General features: G+C 38.5%; 1 protein-coding gene across 1 annotated transcript in view; it reads right to left on the bottom strand.

Moving 5' to 3' along the window:
- Positions 1–1,624: 1,624 nt before the first annotated feature.
- DKK2 (dickkopf WNT signaling pathway inhibitor 2) overlaps positions 1,625–19,173 on the bottom strand; it is an 86,345-nt gene continuing 68,796 nt past the window's right edge. The window contains exons 2-4 of the mRNA XM_021684515.1: positions 5,851–6,001; positions 4,220–4,375; positions 1,625–2,021 (exon numbers count right to left, since the gene is read on the bottom strand). Coding sequence (XP_021540190.1) covers positions 1,771–2,021; positions 4,220–4,375; positions 5,851–6,001 — 558 coding nt within the window. The 3' untranslated portion in view covers positions 1,625–1,770. The remainder of the gene's footprint in view (positions 2,022–4,219; positions 4,376–5,850; positions 6,002–19,173) is intronic.

Below are 19,173 nucleotides of genomic sequence, written 5' to 3'. Positions count from 1 at the left end.
AATGGGTATGGGAAGCTGAAATTCTTAATAGACATGCAGGCTCAGATTCAATCTCTACTGGGAAAACTTGAATTTGAAACTGCAGAAGGGGTTTAAGTAAAAGAAAATTAAGGAGTGACTTGCAGTCTATAAAAGAAAAGGTCAAAAGTAACAACTATAAGATAACTTTTTTGCTTTATGCTCTAGACATAAATATTTAGAACTGAGTAAAGTAAAAAAAAGTAATAAAATGGTTTCAAAGAATTTGGAAACTGTGGTTTCTATAGGTTAGCAATATGTAGATTTTACAAGTTATTACATTTATATTTTTTACTTTCAATGGCTGCAGTAAAACAGAAACAATATCTTTGGCAAAAAAACAGCTGTTGCAGAGAGAGATTGGTACAGAAATTTCAGATGGTGCCATCGGCAAGTTAGACGTTTAGGGAGGACACTGGAACCTTACTGTACTACCTGCCTTGGGAGTCCATGTCATGAGACCTCCCCATATTATTTTAGGGCCTCAAAAAATATAAAATAAATATTTTGAGGCCAACTGGTGACCTACACAGAACTCATCTGCATAGTAAATATTGTGATAGCAAATCCCATGGAAAACTTCCATTTAGGTTGTGCGGCCTCAGGCTTCAAATATGAATAGTCAGTTTGTGCCTCAGACATATGATCGACATGTTGCCAAAACCTGGGCACTTGACAAAGTTTTGTCCATTTCCTTTGTGTCCCTCAGTGCAGCACAAATGTAGATCAAGTTTCTATTATCAGCTTTTCCTCAATGTACTGCTGCGTGTGTAAAGAATAAATGTATTTACCAATCTAATCCTACCAAATATGGGAAATGCCAAAGCTTCAACAAATAACAATCTATTAGCGTTGATTCTGTATCTTGGACACCTTAAAAATTTTTGAAATCTGTGAAATTCTGCTCTGTACTATTCACAATTAATTGGGATAGTTTGGAAAATAAAATATATTCAGGGTAGGAATCACATACAATCAAGAAAAGGTGCAATGCCATTCCTTTAGAATGTGAATGGACTGTTTTTGTCTTATACAAAAACATTCTTGGGAATTACCGGTGAAAATAAATTTTTGAGAAATGTAACTAAACAGTTTAAAGCAAAACAACTTTGGTTTTTCCTAAAGGTGTTCATGAAAAGACTTGCAATTATTTTGAAATTATTTGGAAAATACTGACTGCTTTTTTTCTTATCTACCAAGGCCTTTCATTGAACCGTAGAAGTAGTGCTCCAAACCAAAAGGTGATTCTGTGTTGCAAATTACCTATGTTCCATGCTTTCATTTCCTATTTAACAACTCTTTTCATGTGAAAGCCTATTGTGTGCCAAGGGACTATTTTGCTAAACAATAACCTTGAACTAGAAATATGGCTTTTAGGTTATTTCTATAGGCAATCACCAATCTGAAGGACTCTGATCCTCCAGCACAACCTAAACTCTTGGAAAGTCACATGGTATTCGTCAGTAAGTTTCACTGTGTGCTTTTTTTTTTCAGTAATAGCATTTTCACAAATGTGTACATTATTTACATAAGCAAGTTGCATCACGGGAATGCATCGGTTGTACTACATTTGTTACCTCTTTCTAATCTGCTTGTTCTCTTTTCCTTTTTCTCTCTCTGTGATCTCTATATTCGTATTACATTCTTTATGTTAACCATTCTTCTGAGATCCAAATCCTATTTTCCACCATGCTATAATGCATTAAATACACAGATTCACAGTCTGCTAGTGATGATTTTCCTCAGAGGTGATCATATCTTCTGACACACGTGGAGTCTGGCTTTGGAGGAATAGGTGGCATCTTTCCATACTTTACACGACAGGCCCTTTGCGCAGTCACACCGCTGGAAAATTTCCAGCCCATGAGAGCCCTTCTTGCGCTGTTTGGTACAGACTTCCCCCTGATGGAGCACTGGTTTGCAGATTTTGGTCCAGAAGTGGCGAGCACAGCAAAACCCTTCGATGCAGTCTGATGATCGTAGGCAGGGGTCTCCTTCATGCCCTACAGAGATGATGACCAAAAGATATTACACTATAGGAAAAAATCCTACTTTGCAATCAGAAGCACATACAATATTTTTATTTATACTGTCTTCCATGGAGTTATCATTTATGATGGCAAGTCTTGGATTCCTATCGATCGGCTCTCCCTCTAATCATGTCAAGCCATTATTGTCTATTTTGATTATTCGCTGTCTGAATATCAAGCTTCATGAATAGCCGAGGACTGTGCTTCATCTTCTCTTTACTTCGGCATGGTCTGCTCCTAGATCTTTCTCCGATCATTTTTTTTTAACGAGGTGAGTGAAAAATAAGCAAAGAAAGAGAATTGCTTTCAAAGTAATTAATTTGATACCTTCTTGGGAGGTATAAATAAACTCTGATTCAAAGAGAAAGCTGAAATTCTCAGGGACTCCTAAAACCCTGCCTCAGCGTCTAGCCAGGAAAACAGAAACTTAAGACAGAAGATGTTTAATGCAGAGAACTAGGCACGCAGGTGGCGGCAGGACTAAGAAGGCCCAGAGGATGGTAAAGCAATGGAGCAGGAAGCCGCTACCACATTTAGGTTGAAGGATCCAGCGGAGAAGGTCATGTCAGAATCGGGGGCCAGGAATCACTAGCTGGGACTGGAATCCCAAAGGCCCCCCTGACAGGGAGCCTAGGACGTGCAGTCTCTAAAGAGCTGTGATTCAGAGCAGAGTAGAGAAAGGGCAGACAGCCCCAGGGTCAACAAAGAACCCATCATTAAAAACATGTGGAAGAACAGATCTGGATATTTAATTCAGAAAAAATGACTAAATCAGCAAAAGAGCAAACACACATCACAGCTGGGTTGATGTGTCACCTATATAAAGAAGGGGTCAAAAAACTTCTCTGTATTTTTGCCAGATTGTAAATATTTAGGCCTGTTAGGCCATATGATCTGTCACTCCTCAATTCTGCTGTCACAAAAGCAGACATAAGTAATGCCTAAATGAATAGGCAAGTCTGTGTTCCAGTAAAACATTATTTTACAAAAACAGGCAGTGGGACAGATTTGGCGCACAGGCTATAATGTGCCAAAGGATTGTCTGTCAGCCCAGATATAACCAATCCCACTGTGTGATATGGTCACGACCCACTAGGAGTTCTTCCTAGTTGCCATCAGAAAACTATACATAAAACTATATAAAAATATTAGTAAACTTGAAACTGTATGGTGACATAGTTATCTATTGGAATAAGGAAGGATACTCATGTAATGACAAATGCATGTGAATTTGGTGGAATAGAAATAGGAGATTGGGTAAAGACATAGGTCTTCAGGGAGCATAGACAGGGGATAGTTAAAGAGGAATTGTTCATCTTTTTAACGCTATCCATGTCAACATTAATATTCCAGGTCTGACTAATAGGTCAGTTATTCTCTAGGATACTAGCTCTGCAGAACATGAAAATGTGGGGAAAAGTTTTTGTGGTCAAGAAATATGGGGACATACAGTGTTTAAAAAACTGAACCAGTTTTCCTCACTGCTGCGCTTCTCAGAGCCCTCAACATCCCAATTGTATAAAGTTCCCAAACTGGGAGATGCATTATTACAAAACTCTTAAACACGGCACGCTTTCATTCACAGACTGTCTTAAAAGAGTATTGCTCCACAGAACACACTTGAGAGAAGCCTCCTTTAAAGATGGACGTGTTTCATGCCCTTAACATTCTACTATTAGTAATAAAGTTCAATAATTTCATGCTTTCAAAATCTACTGTTAGTGATTAGGCTTCCCAAATATTTTGATACAAGTAAGGGGACTTTATGACCATATATAATCCCACTAGAAACCAATTATTTTTGATAAGTTGGTCTATGAATAGTATATTATGTGGTTGTTTAGTGAAATTAAATTTCTGCAAAGGTGAGAAAATGATTCAAAAGCTTAGTGATTTAATCATATGACTGCAAACATTTAAAGGCAGGACTGTTTAGAAAATGGAATGATTGATCAGGGGTACTGCAATTCTCATAATATATATTTCCTAACAATTTAAGATCTCTTAGAAACCTCCAGCATCCTCAAAAGAATTAATACATTCAGTTAAAATCTTGCCAACAAAGTATCTTCCTTGTATTTTTTCTAAAACCAATGCAATGAATTATCAATATTTTAATTTTACTTCTCTTAAAACAAGAAAAAGTAAGCATAGAGCTACAGATCGCTTACCTTTTATATGTGACATCTTAGTGTGTGGTCTTCCTAGATTCTGCCATCCCAAGTCATGGTTTGAGTAATGACCATGGTTTCGATCTCTGTGTCGAGTGCCATCCAGAGCTGGGATGTGAGGGGTTAAGATGCTCTCAGTGACAGGGATGCAGATGCCTGGAGATGGCAAGTAAGTAGTTAGACTTATCCGATTCTATAAAGTGTGATTCTTACCCAAGTATTGTGCTGATGTGAGGAGTGACACTATCTCCTATCTATCTATCTATCTATCTATCTATCTATCTATCATCTATCATCTATCTACCTATTTATCTATCATCTATCTATCTATCATCTATCTACCTATTTATCTATCATCTATCTATCATCTATCTATCCTCTATTCATTCAGCCATTCATTTATTTACATAAACAATATTAAATCATATTATTTAATATTAAATAGAATTAGTTTGGCCTAAGTCAGTCTTCCTTAATTTGAATCTCATCTCAAGACCAAGTGTCCATGGGCAAAAATAGGAATAAAAACATTTCATTAAGTTGTGAATACGTGTGTTTAGAATAGTGACTTAGTAAGTATTAATATTAGCTATTCCTACTTTTAAAATGCCTGGCCAGGGCGCCTGGGTGGCGCAGTTGGTTAAGTGACTGCCTTCGGCTCAGGTCATGATCCTGGAGTCCCGGGATCGAGTCCCGCATCGGGCTCCCTGCTCGGCAGGGAGTCTGCTTCTCCCTCTGACCCTCCTCCCTCTCATGCTCTCTGTCTCTCATTCTCTCTGTCTCAAATAAATAAATAAAATCTTTAAAAAAAAAATGCCTGGCCAGACATCCATCTTCAGGATCCAGGTTCCTTTGTTCAATCAACAATACCACCCTAGTCTACACTGTAAACATCTCTAATGGTATGAGGTCTTCTTCCCTTCACCTGTCCCAGCTACTTCCAATAGGACTCTGCCCAGAGGTCAGGAGCATGTATATGGAGAGGAGTCTGATTATCTTGGTTTATATGACTAGGTTTATGTTTCAGATCACCTTCTGTAATTATTTAATGGTTTTGTCCTGTGTTGTCTGTGGTTCTTCATTTCATCATTAATGCTGAATTGTATGCCTAGAAGTTCATTGACATTGGGTGAAGTCATGCTTATGGAAAGGCTGGGGAATAGACCCACGTGTCTCCATTTGGAGGAGCCAATCCCTCCCTCACTATGAGTGTGGTGCACTGGGTAGGGGGGGGGCTTTAAAAGAAGACACCCTGAATATAAGAGCCAAGGTATGAAACTGGAAGAGGGACACACGACTGTATTGCTCAATCACACCAGGTTCTTTGTTAGGTCTTTTGCACGTATTCACTTATGTGTTTATAGCTATTCACGTACAACACTTTGGCATGGCAAATCCTGGATTGCCATAGAATATAAAATCTAGAAATATAGATCAGAGCCCAGGAAAACTAGGATTTGGGAGGTAATCCAAGTAATTGTACACATAGCTAAACCGTGATCCAATCCCTGCCAGTTTTGAAAGGCTCCTTGCATTTCAGGGGTCTGGCTAAGGGGAATGTAGTCGAATTTGCTAGACACGCCTCCTACAGAAAGAGGAAGAGGCCCGTCGACACTGAACTAGATCTTTACCATTATTGCAGCGGGTACCGGGACAACACATGCCATCTCTGTGGCAGCGCTTCTTTTTCCTTCGACACACCATGCAGGCTGAGGATCCCTGGTGGGGACTGTGGCAATATCTTCCAATTTCACATTCCTTATCACTGCTACAAGGGTAGGCCTGTCAGAAAGTGCAACAACAACACCAAACGCAAAGTAGATTAGATTCCGTTACACCTATCAAAGTTACTGCAGCAAATCATGATGGGAAATAAATCACAGAAGGTTTCTCGGCAAAGGAAATAGGCCATTGAAATCACGTTCTGAGCACAGATCCTACAGAGCGACACTTCCTTAATCGAGGACCCTCTAACTACTGATTGTTGATGGGGACAAAGATAAAGTTGATGCTATTCCTATATTTTTGTTGACACGACTTTGGAGCTGGGATTTTGTGTGGATCAGTAGAGCTTTTAAGAGTACCTTTGGGGGCTCAGAAATTGTTGTGTCTGTTATGTTGCCACTGATTTATGGTGTAAATGAAACAGTGAGCCTCACTACTCCATTTTTCATCCACTGAACTGGATGAGGGGAAGTTTAAATGAAACAACAAAGGGCTGTGTTAGAAGCTAGAACACATCTCCTGCCCAGTTAGGGGACAAATACATTCAGAGTGACTCCCCACAAATCCTGCCCGTGAGGAGCACAGCAGAGAACCACTTCCAGAACCATTTGAGGTAACAGGCTGTTTGGCACTAAGAAATCAAGGAGCAGGGTCCTCATTCCAAAAGCGGGTGATGAGCAGCAGTGGGGTTCTAAGCGGTCAGAGAAATGCTCAACTCCAATGACATCGTGTTCTTGAGAAATAAAAAGGCAGGCTCTTTACATACAAAAACAGCCCTATGGGCTCTGGCGCCTTCAACTTACACAGAAAGGACCTGGTGCCTCTATTTCTCACCACGTGAGGCTACTTAAGCCATGCCCTAGATTATCTCCCAAAATAAAAATACATTCTCCAGTTATGTACTCCTTGCCTCCTGGAAGTTTTCAGGACTGAAAAATACAAAAAGTAAAAAGAAGCTATGTAGCTGTTTTTAAGCATGCATAAAGGGTATGAATGTAAACCTATGGGCTAAAGTTTTTGTGACTCTCAAATAATTAGTGGGATTTGAGTTCTTTGCTTATGAAATGAGGTTTGGTGACCTCGGTCTGCGCGCATGGTCTATTTCTTTTCCCCTTCTTTCTCCCTCTCTTACACTCTCTTTCCTCCACACCCTTCTGCTATGTGTGGCTACCTTCAGTGTCCCCGTGCTTTCTGTTTAGATCTGATCTTCTTCAGTTTGACAGAGGAAATAAATGTTAAGCTGACATGTGAGGCTGAAAACTCTACATGTTCTATGGGGGAAAAAATACACTTTCAGCATCATTACAATAGAAAAATCACGAATTTTGAGTTGCAAGTGCTTTTGAAGGATTGCATAGTGGCCATGTTTGATGCCTACATTATAATCGGAGCCAGATAGAGCTATAAAATGAATTTGCATATTATTGTCCCTTTCTGGATCTCCATCATTTGGCTTAATGGAGAATCTGAATGAGGTTAAATTCAGAGTATTGGGCCATTTTTCAAGAATCCAAGACTGATGAAAACAAAACAAATGTAATTTCCCGCCTTGCCACACTCTTTCCCCCAAGCACTTTACTCCCTTCATATTTAAACCCATTAATTTTAAGTGAAATACAATTCACATGTTTCTGATTCATTTACATTTATTTCATCAAATTGTTTTGCAAGAAACATTTGATGTCTTACAAGTTTTTTTTCTTCCTCAAAAATAGGACATGTTCTTTCAATGGAAATACACATGTGCTACCTAAAACATCATGTGCAATTTGCAACACAAACAACAAATCTTCAAGGGATTCTGAATATAGAATAATACTTGATTCTATTCCTTAAAAAACACACACACACACACACACAATAGTCTATAAGGTAAAAAACAAGTTGATTGCTAAAAGTAGCAGTTCGTTTTGCAGAAAATTGTGGAAGACACATCATTAACTTCCCATTCTCAGTTTGTGGGAAATGGAAAATGCTTGAAATGGAAAATATGTGATGCATGGGGCTCCTGAGTGGCTCAGCTCATTGAGCATCTGACTCTTGGTTTCAGCTTAGGTCATGATCTCAGGGTCATGAGATCGAGCCCCACTATGTGCTCCACACTCAGCACAGAGTCTGCTTGAGATTCTCTGCCTCTCCCTCCTCTGCCCCTCCCCCTACTTGCACACACACTCTCTCTCTCTCTAAAATAAATAAATAAAATCTTTTTTTTAAGAAAGAAAATATTTGATGCAGATAATATTGCAAAAAGTACTATGTTTAGTAGCCCTTTATTTGAATAGGATCACAGTAAAACCCTCACAAGTTTTTCAGAGGAAAGCTCAGTTGGTCTAAGAAATAAAATATATTAGAGGACATGCAGTTTTATTATGCTATTTTTGTAGTTTTATTTAAAGCCAATTTAAATAGAAATGACACAGGCAGAAAAAATATGCAGAATTTTTGTAATGAAAGATTATTGTTAATGTGATCTTGCACTTGAAATGCAATCCCAGAACATAACATTAAAAGCAATTCTTTGACAATTAAAATAAAATTTTAATAATTGAAATGCAAGGTTATATTATATAGCTTCTAGTATGCTTATGAAACTCCTTGCTCCAATAAACAACCTTTAAGTATGAATAAAATCAAAAAGTGATAGGACAAATTGATGGAAGCAAGTTTTAGGGAAAGCGAAGAAGACGGGAGCATGCCTTACCTTCTGAAATCAATGTCTCCCAGCCCAGATCTACTCAGCCATATAGTTTCCTTTGGCATAACCATTGGCAACAAAACACAGAACATGAGAAAATATGGGTCTGAACCATTAATAGCAATTCTCATATTTTCAGCCTAATACATTATTTTTCAATAAAGAGCTTGAAATAAGACATTTTCATCTCAAGGATGAGGGCTCTGCAGCTTGCTACTGTTTCTTCCCACATTTCCCCTTTAAAATGTCTGGAAATTCTATTGCAGTAGGCATTGAGAGGAAGGGTGGCAGAATGGGAAGAAGGGAGATGGGGAGGGAGGGAAAGAGAGAGAGAGAAAGGAGAGGGAAGCACATGGTTAAAGTAGTTTTGGAGGATCCTGAAGAAGGGATGATCATGGCATTAATAGGCCACTGTAGGGAATTATATACATTAATAAAAGTGCCATTCAGAAACTTTCCCATAGAAAAATCTTTATTTTCCACTTACTTTGGCCTCAAAAGCCTGTTGCTGTTCCCGTCTGATGATGGTTTTATGGCAAACAAAAAATGAATTTGAGTATCTTAGTCTAACTTTGCATTTAACAAAAACAATAATATGCTTCCCTGTTACTTATTTGTGGAAATTAATAAGAAGACCGATTTTTTTTTAGCTGCTATGGAAATTATTAAGAGTGAATTGGCATGGTTCTTCATTGACTTGTCTAGGTGAACAGTCTGAGAAACAGTGACATTTGGCTGCATAAGCATCCAGGAATACTTGCCTTCATGCAAAATCATTCATGACTTAGCCTCAGTCACAGTTAGGAGATGGATTCATTTGAGACACCTAATAATAGCAGATGATGGGCCATGAATTAAGAACATACGAGAGCTGTCCATGATCAGGCCAAAAAACAAAGAAGTTTTGCCCAACCCCCTTTCTAGGCTAAAAATAGTTTCTGTAAATAGCAGCACTAGTTATCATTACAACCACGACAGGAACAAAAAATGAGTGAACGCTTTGGACACAGCTTGAAAATAAAGTCCATCAAAAATGAGCATTTCTTTTTAGTATAGAGGATTTTTTTTACATCTATATACTCTGTGCTAATTTGGAATCATTACTTAAAATTTTAGCAATGAAATAAAGAGAGGTTAAGTAACTTCTGCAGATAAGTCCTATGTGCTCAGTAGCAGAGAATTTGGGGCTTCAGGGTCCTGCCCTAGCTTTCAGGCCTCCTTGCAAGGTATGATGACTAAGAGCATTAACTAGTGACAGTCTGTTGTACACATAGATAAGGAGTTTTCAGTGCTGACCTGTGTGCCAAATTTAGAGATTAGAAAAATAAACTTGGCCACTTCACTCTCTAGAGGCCTCCAAATACCAACAGCATGTCCTGGTGCAGCTGTTGGAAAGACAGAATACTGGCGGACAACATGGGCAATACTGTAAACAACATTTTCTCATTTCATTTCTTGACAACAGTTTTAGGTCCATTTAAACTCAATGTAATCAGAGTTACAAGCAAAAGCCCATCATGCAGTTAGTGATAATTAAATAATATTCTAATGAATGAAATAAAATGAAATGTTACTCCATCTTATTTGAACTAATTGAGCCTTTTTTTTTTTTCAATTATTCTCAAAACTGCAGGGAGAAAAAGACCTGCTAATTCAAGATTAAGATTCAAGGTGGAATTTATTCTTATTTTTCAGGGCTGCCCATCCCTTAAAAGACACAAACGCGATAATGACAGAATCAGACCCCTAAGAATAATGACATAGAAAAAAGTGTTTTAGGCATCTCAGCAGCACCGGCTATTGAACAAACCTTTGGCCACAACTAAAACCTTAGTGTAACTCCTGAGTTTTCAAAATAATGACATTGTTCCTGTTTAATGATGGGGAGAAAAAAAAAAGAAGAGAGAAACATCACATAGTGTTCATGTGGGCTGGCCACCCATCCGATTCTTGCAAGACCGTCCTAGTTTTGTTGTTGTTGTTTTAATCGGGACAATCCTTTGTCCCCGCAAGCATTGTTTGTAACGATCGGAAGTTTTCTGGAGCCAGAAAAACATCATCAGCTGGGCAGGCAGAAGAAAGCCTGCAGGGGGACGACCCAGCTGTGGGAATAAAAAACATTTGGGGTGAGTGGATAGAAGGAGGTAGCAACAAAGGGCTGGGGACTAGAATGTCTAGAATGTCTGGGGTCTCAAAGACAACATAGCAGGAGGTTGGCAATTACATTTGGGAAATTGTTGCCATCACACTGGCTCCCCCTAGGTCCTTAAAGAAAAGATTAATTTCCCTTGCTCTGATGTTCCATCTGATAGTTCTCTGTTTCAATGTATCTGCAAGGTATGCTATCCTTCAAGGTGGTAATTGCAAAGTCAAACCTTAAGATTGCAACTTCCGGAGGTACAGGGACAGAGAACTCAATCTGGCTAATGTGTCGTCGTATACTGCCTGCCAAAGCCTGTGCCACTGGATTTTTCCTTTGTCCATAATTACCTCTAGGGGATAAGGGTGTATCTTTGAGGATTCCTGAACATAAGGCCAGGAGGATTGAGCTACATTAAATTGGAGGGGAGAAGTTCATGGTGTTCTGGCTGTTTGCCACAAGTTCATGAAGGCAGCTGTTTGGGTATTCATTCAATATCCAATCATTGTTTATTTAGCATTTATTTACTGAACACCAGCTACAATCCAGACACAACCAGTTCTGTGATCTACAAATGTTTTCCCTGCACCATCCCTAAAATAATTTTGAAAAGTATATATCCTCTCACACATCTGACATGTAAGATCTTTCAGCATAAGTTTAGTTTGTTTTATGAATATGGCATATAATGTTTATAAGATGAAATTCACAGTAATTTGACATGATTCAATAAAATAGCTTTTACCTACCTGATTGATCAATGCATACTGATCCTAAAATAAGTCACAACATGGTCATGGATATTTTTCTTTGAGAAAATTAGTTTTAGAAAATGTCCAGTTAAATTTTAAAATATACAAGTCATCACAACTATTTTAGATGTTCTGTATCCAGAATTTTCCAGCCAGCGCCAAGCTTCACTTTTAAAGAATTAATGACAAGACAAGGAAAGATGTGTTTAGGATGCCCTAATCAACTGTTAAGAACGTCTTTGTTAAAACCAATACTCCAAATTTTACTTTAGTCTGTCATCCATAAAAGGTTTTATTCTGCTGGTTAATGCAGTATATCAAGATTTGGAATGCATGACGATGTTGCCTTTCTTTCCACATAAAATGGCAAAAGACTTACTGTAAACACAGGCACATTCCCAGACAATTTTAAGAAAAAAAAATCATGGGAGTTAAGGATATGGAAATTGATTCCCTGAAAACAATTCATGCTGTGCACACCGTGGAAAACCTTTGAGTACCTTTTCCACATATTCATTTTAGGGCTGGGGTTGTTAGGTATTTGGTTTTTGACACAGAAGTTCAGAGCTGAGAGAATTCTGCTAATGCTGCCTGGATCATAAGTTAGGAAAGATGGATCTCTGCCAGTGGTCTATTAACTTCCCCAATGTATTCAGAGAACCTCACTGAAATCCTAAGAAACAATAATTGTATGAAATCAAGGCAAGGTTCTCCCTAACTTGGGTTGCTCCACCCTCTTCTCTGTTATCTCATTAACCAGAAAGGAGATTCCAGGGAATTCTCCACTTTGAACACAGAACGCATTCTCAACAGTAACATGTACATTGCTGCTTTGATCATGGGGCAAATGGGCAAAGCTAACCCTTTCCATACAGTCTCAGCACCTAGAGAAATTGACACTTTGTAGTTTACCTGATTTTTTTTTCATGTTTTTGACCCATTTTCCCCTTATGTGGAATAGATAGGACAAAAACACTTCTGTTCCATGCTCAAAAAGCAGCATCTCCAGACTGTTTTTGCAGCAATGGTTGGAGACCTTTATACTCCATATATAATTATAAAGCCCTTTGTAATTTGGCAATTGGTGGAGTATAATTGTTCTAAACAAAACAGAGGAAGAAACCACACAATTTCAAGTTTTCTTCCAAATCCCGGGTCAAATGTTTACAATATAAAATTTTCAATGTAGCCTTACACATTTCCCTGACCTCATGACCTTCAGAAAGGTAACATGGTAGGAAGAATTTTGGAGTCACACTGCAGTTTGAATTATGCCTCCACAATTAATTCATTGTTGTAAGTTACTTAACAGAGTCTCAGTTTCCTCCTTAATAAGATGGATAGCATTCCTACTTTCAGCAGCGTTTCCCTGCTTACCTAATCTTTAAAATCTCACAGGATTTCTTTAAAAACTACTTACTCACAGACTCCTTCTCACAGAGACTCTAATTTTGTAGAACTGGATATGGTCCAGGAGTCTGTATTATTAATAAATAATATTGGTGATCATAGATAAGGTAAGATAGGGAAACACTGCTCTATAGAATTGTTGCAAAGATTGATGCCTCTCGTATACATATCATACAGAAAATATCTGGTCCCTATGAGATATGGACCCAATATTATCTCTCAGATAGACACGGGTCTAAGTGGGAAATTGGTTCCCTGACACATGAGTCTAAGTAAGAGATTCACTGACGACTATTTCAGACAGGTTCATCTTTACTCCTACTACTTAGCCACTGTGCTTAGTGATAGGCTTGAGAATTTCTGAAACTATATGAAAAAATAAAGTAACGCATAACAAACACACCAGTGTACTTTGGGGAGAAATACAGTGCAGACTCAGAGCTGTCAACACACCCATTGTGGCTGGATTGTTTCATACCCTCATGTGGTGTACACCTGTGTCTTGTTGGCAATATACAGCTTTGCAGTTTTCTTTGCATCATGTATCCTGGGGTCTTTACAAAAGAAGTAACTTTCCTCCCCATACCAAGTATGATAAATAGATGATGTGTGTTTTTATTATTTCCTATTTCTTATAGAGCATCAAATTCCCTTGCCAGTGAAAAATCACATTCAAAATTCAAATATTGATGTCCAGGTAGATATGAAATCTTAAGATACTTTCAAATCGCTGTTTATGAAAGACCTTCCTTATGATTACAGAATAGGTCAGTGTTGGTAACTATTTCTGAGCCCAAGTGTAAGCACTTGTGAATTTTAAGTGTTACATGAGTTTGAGCCATTTTTCACTTGTAATATCATGGTTTATAAATGAAGATAAAAAAAATCCAGTGATGATATAGGTTAATGTGTGTGTTAATATACATATGTTTGTGTGTGTGTGTGCATAAATTATCCATTGTATTATTTCAGGAGGTACACTTAAGAAATATGAAGCAGAATTTGCCCATGAGAAGGTAGGACAGAGTTACTGGGAACTGAGAAAAGAGGAACATTTTAGTTTCCATGTAAAGTCCTTTAAATATTTTCTAATTTGCACTAGGTGTGTGTATTATCTATTAAAATTAATACAATATTTAAAAGAACTAATCTTCTGAGATTCAAGGTGAAATTTCTTATTCCTTGCTAATTTATGCTTCATAGCTTTGTATTAGGAAGGCTTGAAAGAACTTGGGTTTCAAGTTTCCAAGAACATGGAAGAACCAGGACTTCTTGCAAGAGTATCAAGAATCCAGACTGAAGTTTCTTAATTAAAAATTTTCTGGTTTGTCTCATTGATGTCACCTTATTAGCAGAATCAGATTATTAATACATTTAAATTATATATAAACAATCCATTGTTCCAACAATTACTTAATTGAAGCAATGTTTATTTTCTTATTCATTTAGTATAGACCATGCAAACTTTACACTTCTCCAATCTCATTTAATTCTCTTCCATCTCCTCTAGGAATTAGGCTAGACTAATAATCACATGGCCACTTGCCACATTCTATTCTGATTTTGAGGAAACAGTTGATAGAAGCCAATAAAATTGAAAAATTCATTCTTTTATGGTTGGGAAGATGGAAAAATCACAGCAATATATATATATATATAATCTTCAATATTCGTTTGCAGTGGAAAGACTCAATTTCTATTTAAGAACTACTTTAAGCTCTGTATAAATATTGCTTGAAAATATAAAATGTTACCATTCAAATTTAGAGTCATAAACAAGATGGCAGGCAGCGTTTTATCCCTCCGGGTGTGCTGGGAGGAGAAGCAATGACTTGAGAAGAAGCATGGCCCAACGTGATTCCTCAGAGGGTTGGAGCAAGAGGTTTACTTAATCATGATAGACACAAAGATTGACTTGACTAAAAACCTTTTGATTAAAAAAGTAGGATGCAGGGGCGCCTGGGTGGCTCAGTTGTTTAAGTGTCTGCCTTGGGCTCAGGTCATGATCCCAGGGTCCTGGAATCACCCCTCATCGGGCTCCTTGCTCAGCTGGGAATCTGCTTCTCCCACTCCCTCTCCCTCTGCCCCTCCCCCAACTCATTTGCCCACACACACGCGCGCTCTCTCTCTCACAAATAAATGAATAAAATCTTAAAAAAAAAAAAACTATTGAAAAAGGAGAAAAAAAGGAGGATGCAGAGGTGGTTCACAATTTTAACAAGAATTCTGCCTAAATAACTCATGTATTTCTGGCTCTGCCATTTGGAAGAAAATAAACAGTAAGTGTGTGAAGACTCTTGAACTGAAACCATTAGGACGACACACTACTGACATATGAAGGGACTAAACTGCAAGTTACGTGTGCAGCAGGGTGAAGGACTTTAACTCCTGAGCTTTGGATAAGCCAACTTGTCTTTTACTAAGAGAAAGGAATGGAAGTCATTTAATCCATTATTTTGCCATCCCAGTTCTTTCCCATTTCCCAGCTTGAGTCCTTCTCTAGCTATCTCCAGCTAATATTTATATAACCTATAGAACAGGTTAAGAATCTGTGCTCCATGCCCAGTCTGCATTTTTATTTTTATAGAATGTTCAGTTGATGGGACAGGTCTCACATAGATATTCACATGAGAAGCACTGAAAACAGACTCGTATCATCATTTCTAGGTTCCAAAGTTCAGGGCAAACTGTGTTAGAGAGAGTTGGAACCAGTCTCAGAGTCTCTAACATAACAGAAGGGTTAAAGCCTCTGGGTAGAATAGCTGCCTGACTTCCTGATGGATGAAATTACAAAAGCTAAGGCTACTCATTTATTTCAGACATTTGCAAGATGATTGGGTTCAAAAGCCCCAGCTTGGAGAGTATTTTTATTTTTAGGGTCTAATAATAGCAATTATGTGACCACATGTTGTTTATTAAAATAAAATGCTTTTCCAAAAAACAATCGATATCTCAAGACACACGTGGTCTTACTTACCAGCCTTCTACCCCCATGAACCAATTTAAATTCTTATTGTGTGGAAGAAGGAAGAGAAGTTCAGCACACAAGGACAAAGGAACTTACTCAAGCAAACAGCGTGGCATAAAGACATCACTCATTGGTTTATAATCTACTTCTATCAAAAAATTCTATTTAAATGCTTTGTTACAAGATTGGAAAGGGAGGAAGTTATGACAGATTCTTTGGTTTGTGTGACCGTAGTGTTCAAATATCAGCCTCAGAAATGTGGTACATCTTGTGATGACATACTCAATGTGTTAGTAATCCCAAAGAAAACACATTGAAGACATTGGTCCCCCACGCCACCCACATCCCATACATCTGCTTTGGTGTGGTGACCAGCACATTCTCCATAGTGCAAGGGAGGTCAGATGATTTGTAACTAGATGAAAAAAAATGAAATCCTGTCTCCAGGCTTAAGTCACTTCCCCTCCATCCCTCGGTCCTTCCAGCCTGTGCAAAAAGTATGCTCCTCTGTATCTCTGTTGCTTCCTTTATTGGCCCTTGTTCATTACTAAGAATCCCCAGATGTACTGGCATTGGACTCTTTTTAACACCTCTGTGTCTGGCTCACATTCCACACTTTGTAGAAAATATAGGGCTTTAAAATGTGAGACGGGGGAGGGAGGGTGGGAAAGAGAAGTGGAGCGCAACTAGGAAACGGAGGACCACCCTCACACACACCAGCCCCGGGGACCGGGGTAGAGCCTCAGCACAACCCCAGTGCTGTTGGCTAGTCAGAAGTCTGGGTGAACAAACGGAATAGAACTCGTTAGCCAAATGGCTAATAGAGTTTTTATACAACTTTGCTAGGGTTGATCTGTGATCCTATACTTTTTTCAAATATTTTTTTCCCTCTCATGCAACGCTAAAATGTTTCTAGAACTATGTTTGGAATGCTCTCTGAAATCTGTCCTGTTTGTCTGGACTGAAGGAGGCTGCTGTACACGCGCCAGCTATATGGGGCCACTTGCACACCCGTTAGCCACACTCCCTCAGGACCAGGCACTTGTACACATTTTTCTTCTGCCAAGAATACCTTTCCTCCATTTACTTCATCATCGGAATAAATCCAACTCGCCGTTCAGAGACTATTTCAAGTAACGTTACTTTTGGGAAATCTTCTGGGCTGGCTCCTCACTTCCAGCTGATTTGGATGTTCCATTTCACCTGCACCCTGTTAATACCTCAAGCTCATCTGTACCATGATATAGATCATGCTCTGTTACATTCTTCCTCTGCCTTCTTTATACTCTTTGATTACAGAAATCATCTTTCACCTCTGTATCCCCAGTGGTCACATCATGCCTGGAACAACAGCATTCTGTATTTTGTCCAGTAATGAATTAATGAATGAGGTTTTGTTGTTAAAGTATTTGGAAATTTGTACAATGAATTGCCAAAAATGCTCACATAAGTACCAATCAGAAGACGGTTAAAAAAAAAGAAACTTGAAAATTAAATGGTGATATTTTTATACATTTTGAAATGGATTTTTAAAAATCAGCTAGGTTCTACATAAGCCATTTATCACTTAGCACTATATCGCTAAAGACATCATTATGTGTTTCAGAAGAAAAGAGATTGGCTGATGAGTAATTTTCCAGCCAGCAACTTAGCTTTGTGTTTCATGTGGAGCCTCAGATTCACATCTTCAAGTACGATCACCAGCTTCTTTATATTACAATTCCTGTAGCTGATGATATTTTTCACATGTAAATTATCTAAAGTGAAAAGTGGGCTCCTTCATTTCTAAGTGGTATCAGTGGTCTCTGCCAGAGCCATCATGCTATCCGAGTGGCCCTTCATAGCAGTGACTCTGGATCTCACCTCTTTCCTAATTGTCCTCAGGCCACTGTTTAAGCCTACTGGTGGGTTGGAAACTATGACTCTGAGTACTTCTGAGGATCAGACGAAGCTGGTGACACTCCATCCTAAATACTTCTTCTAACTTTTCTTTGCCTTTAGCTCTTAATATTTTTCTCATTGGTGGATCATATCTGATAGTGTTCATAGTTAATCCCACCACTATGACATATTATTGCACAGAAGCAAGAAGGTGACTGAGTAGTTCATGATGGCTTCCTTTAAACATCTTGGAGGTACACAGATGGAATACTAAGGGGATCCAGTTACTTGAGATACCTTGGTCACAGCAATATAGCAACCAGAGCATAACAACGAAAGCAATTTTTCCAAATGTGTGCCTCATGGAATGCCCCACCAAAGCATTTATTGGATTTCTGACTTGTTTATGATCCTAAACAAATTGAACTAAACAAGTTTCTCACAAGCCATGTTAAATTAGTTAAGTCTCACGGGCATGTCAATTTTTACCAGAAAACGTGGACAGTGCTTTTAGATTTTGAACCAAATTGATTTCAAATCGTGTCTGTAGTTCTTGCACAAACCCATCCAACTCTCCTCATTGTGCCCACACATCAGAATTTTAGAGATACCGGTACACTTTTCACACCCACTCCCAAGTTTATAAACTTAAAGGAATTTATGAAGGACTTTATTCAGCCTAAGCTAGGTGCATATTTGGCATTTGTAAAATGATGAGATGGGCCTATTGCCTGGGCAAAGAGGTAAGAAATAAGAACTCTACTTTCTAGGTTAAATTTTCTAAGTTGTATGTTTGCTACATGTTTTGAGTCCAGGCAGGGATGTCACTGTGTATCTTAAAAAGTTGAGTCTCTATATGACTCCTGTACAGTTTAGCTTCCCAGTCTAGAGACTAGAGTGATTGGATCCCCTTGTTCTGTAGAAAGAGGAAAGACACAGCCACACCTGGGCACAGCAGGTACCAGACAGGGTGGATTACGGTCTGACTATAACATTTCCTGGGTTTAAATGAGATCACCAGAACTTCATTCACACAAGCAAGTCAAGTTGTTTCCACATTAACATTGGATGAAGTGATTTTTATTACAAAAACCCAGCACTAGCCAGGCTCCTTCTGAGGGCAGATCAAAAGCATAAGGATCTGGTCATGTGCTGCTTTTCATCTCCCCTCCTTGAACACAGCACTGCCTAATGCATGCTGATCAAATTCTGCCTGGGATTTTAAACAGGATGGTCTGGAAAAGCCAAGAATAAGCTCTTGAAATAAGACTGCTCATCTCATAGTAACGAGGGCTGGAGCTGTAATTTTGTACATGGTACATTGAAAACTGTTTACAACTTGCAAATGATGATCCCAAGAAACATTAGAATGCCTTTCTTATA

Source organism: Neomonachus schauinslandi, chromosome 2 (assembly GCF_002201575.2).
Source record: "Neomonachus schauinslandi chromosome 2, ASM220157v2, whole genome shotgun sequence".
NCBI classification, from domain to species: Eukaryota; Metazoa; Chordata; class Mammalia; order Carnivora; family Phocidae; genus Neomonachus; species Neomonachus schauinslandi.
Note: the sequence above shows the minus strand (reverse complement) of the source record. Positions and strands in the feature narration are given on the sequence as shown.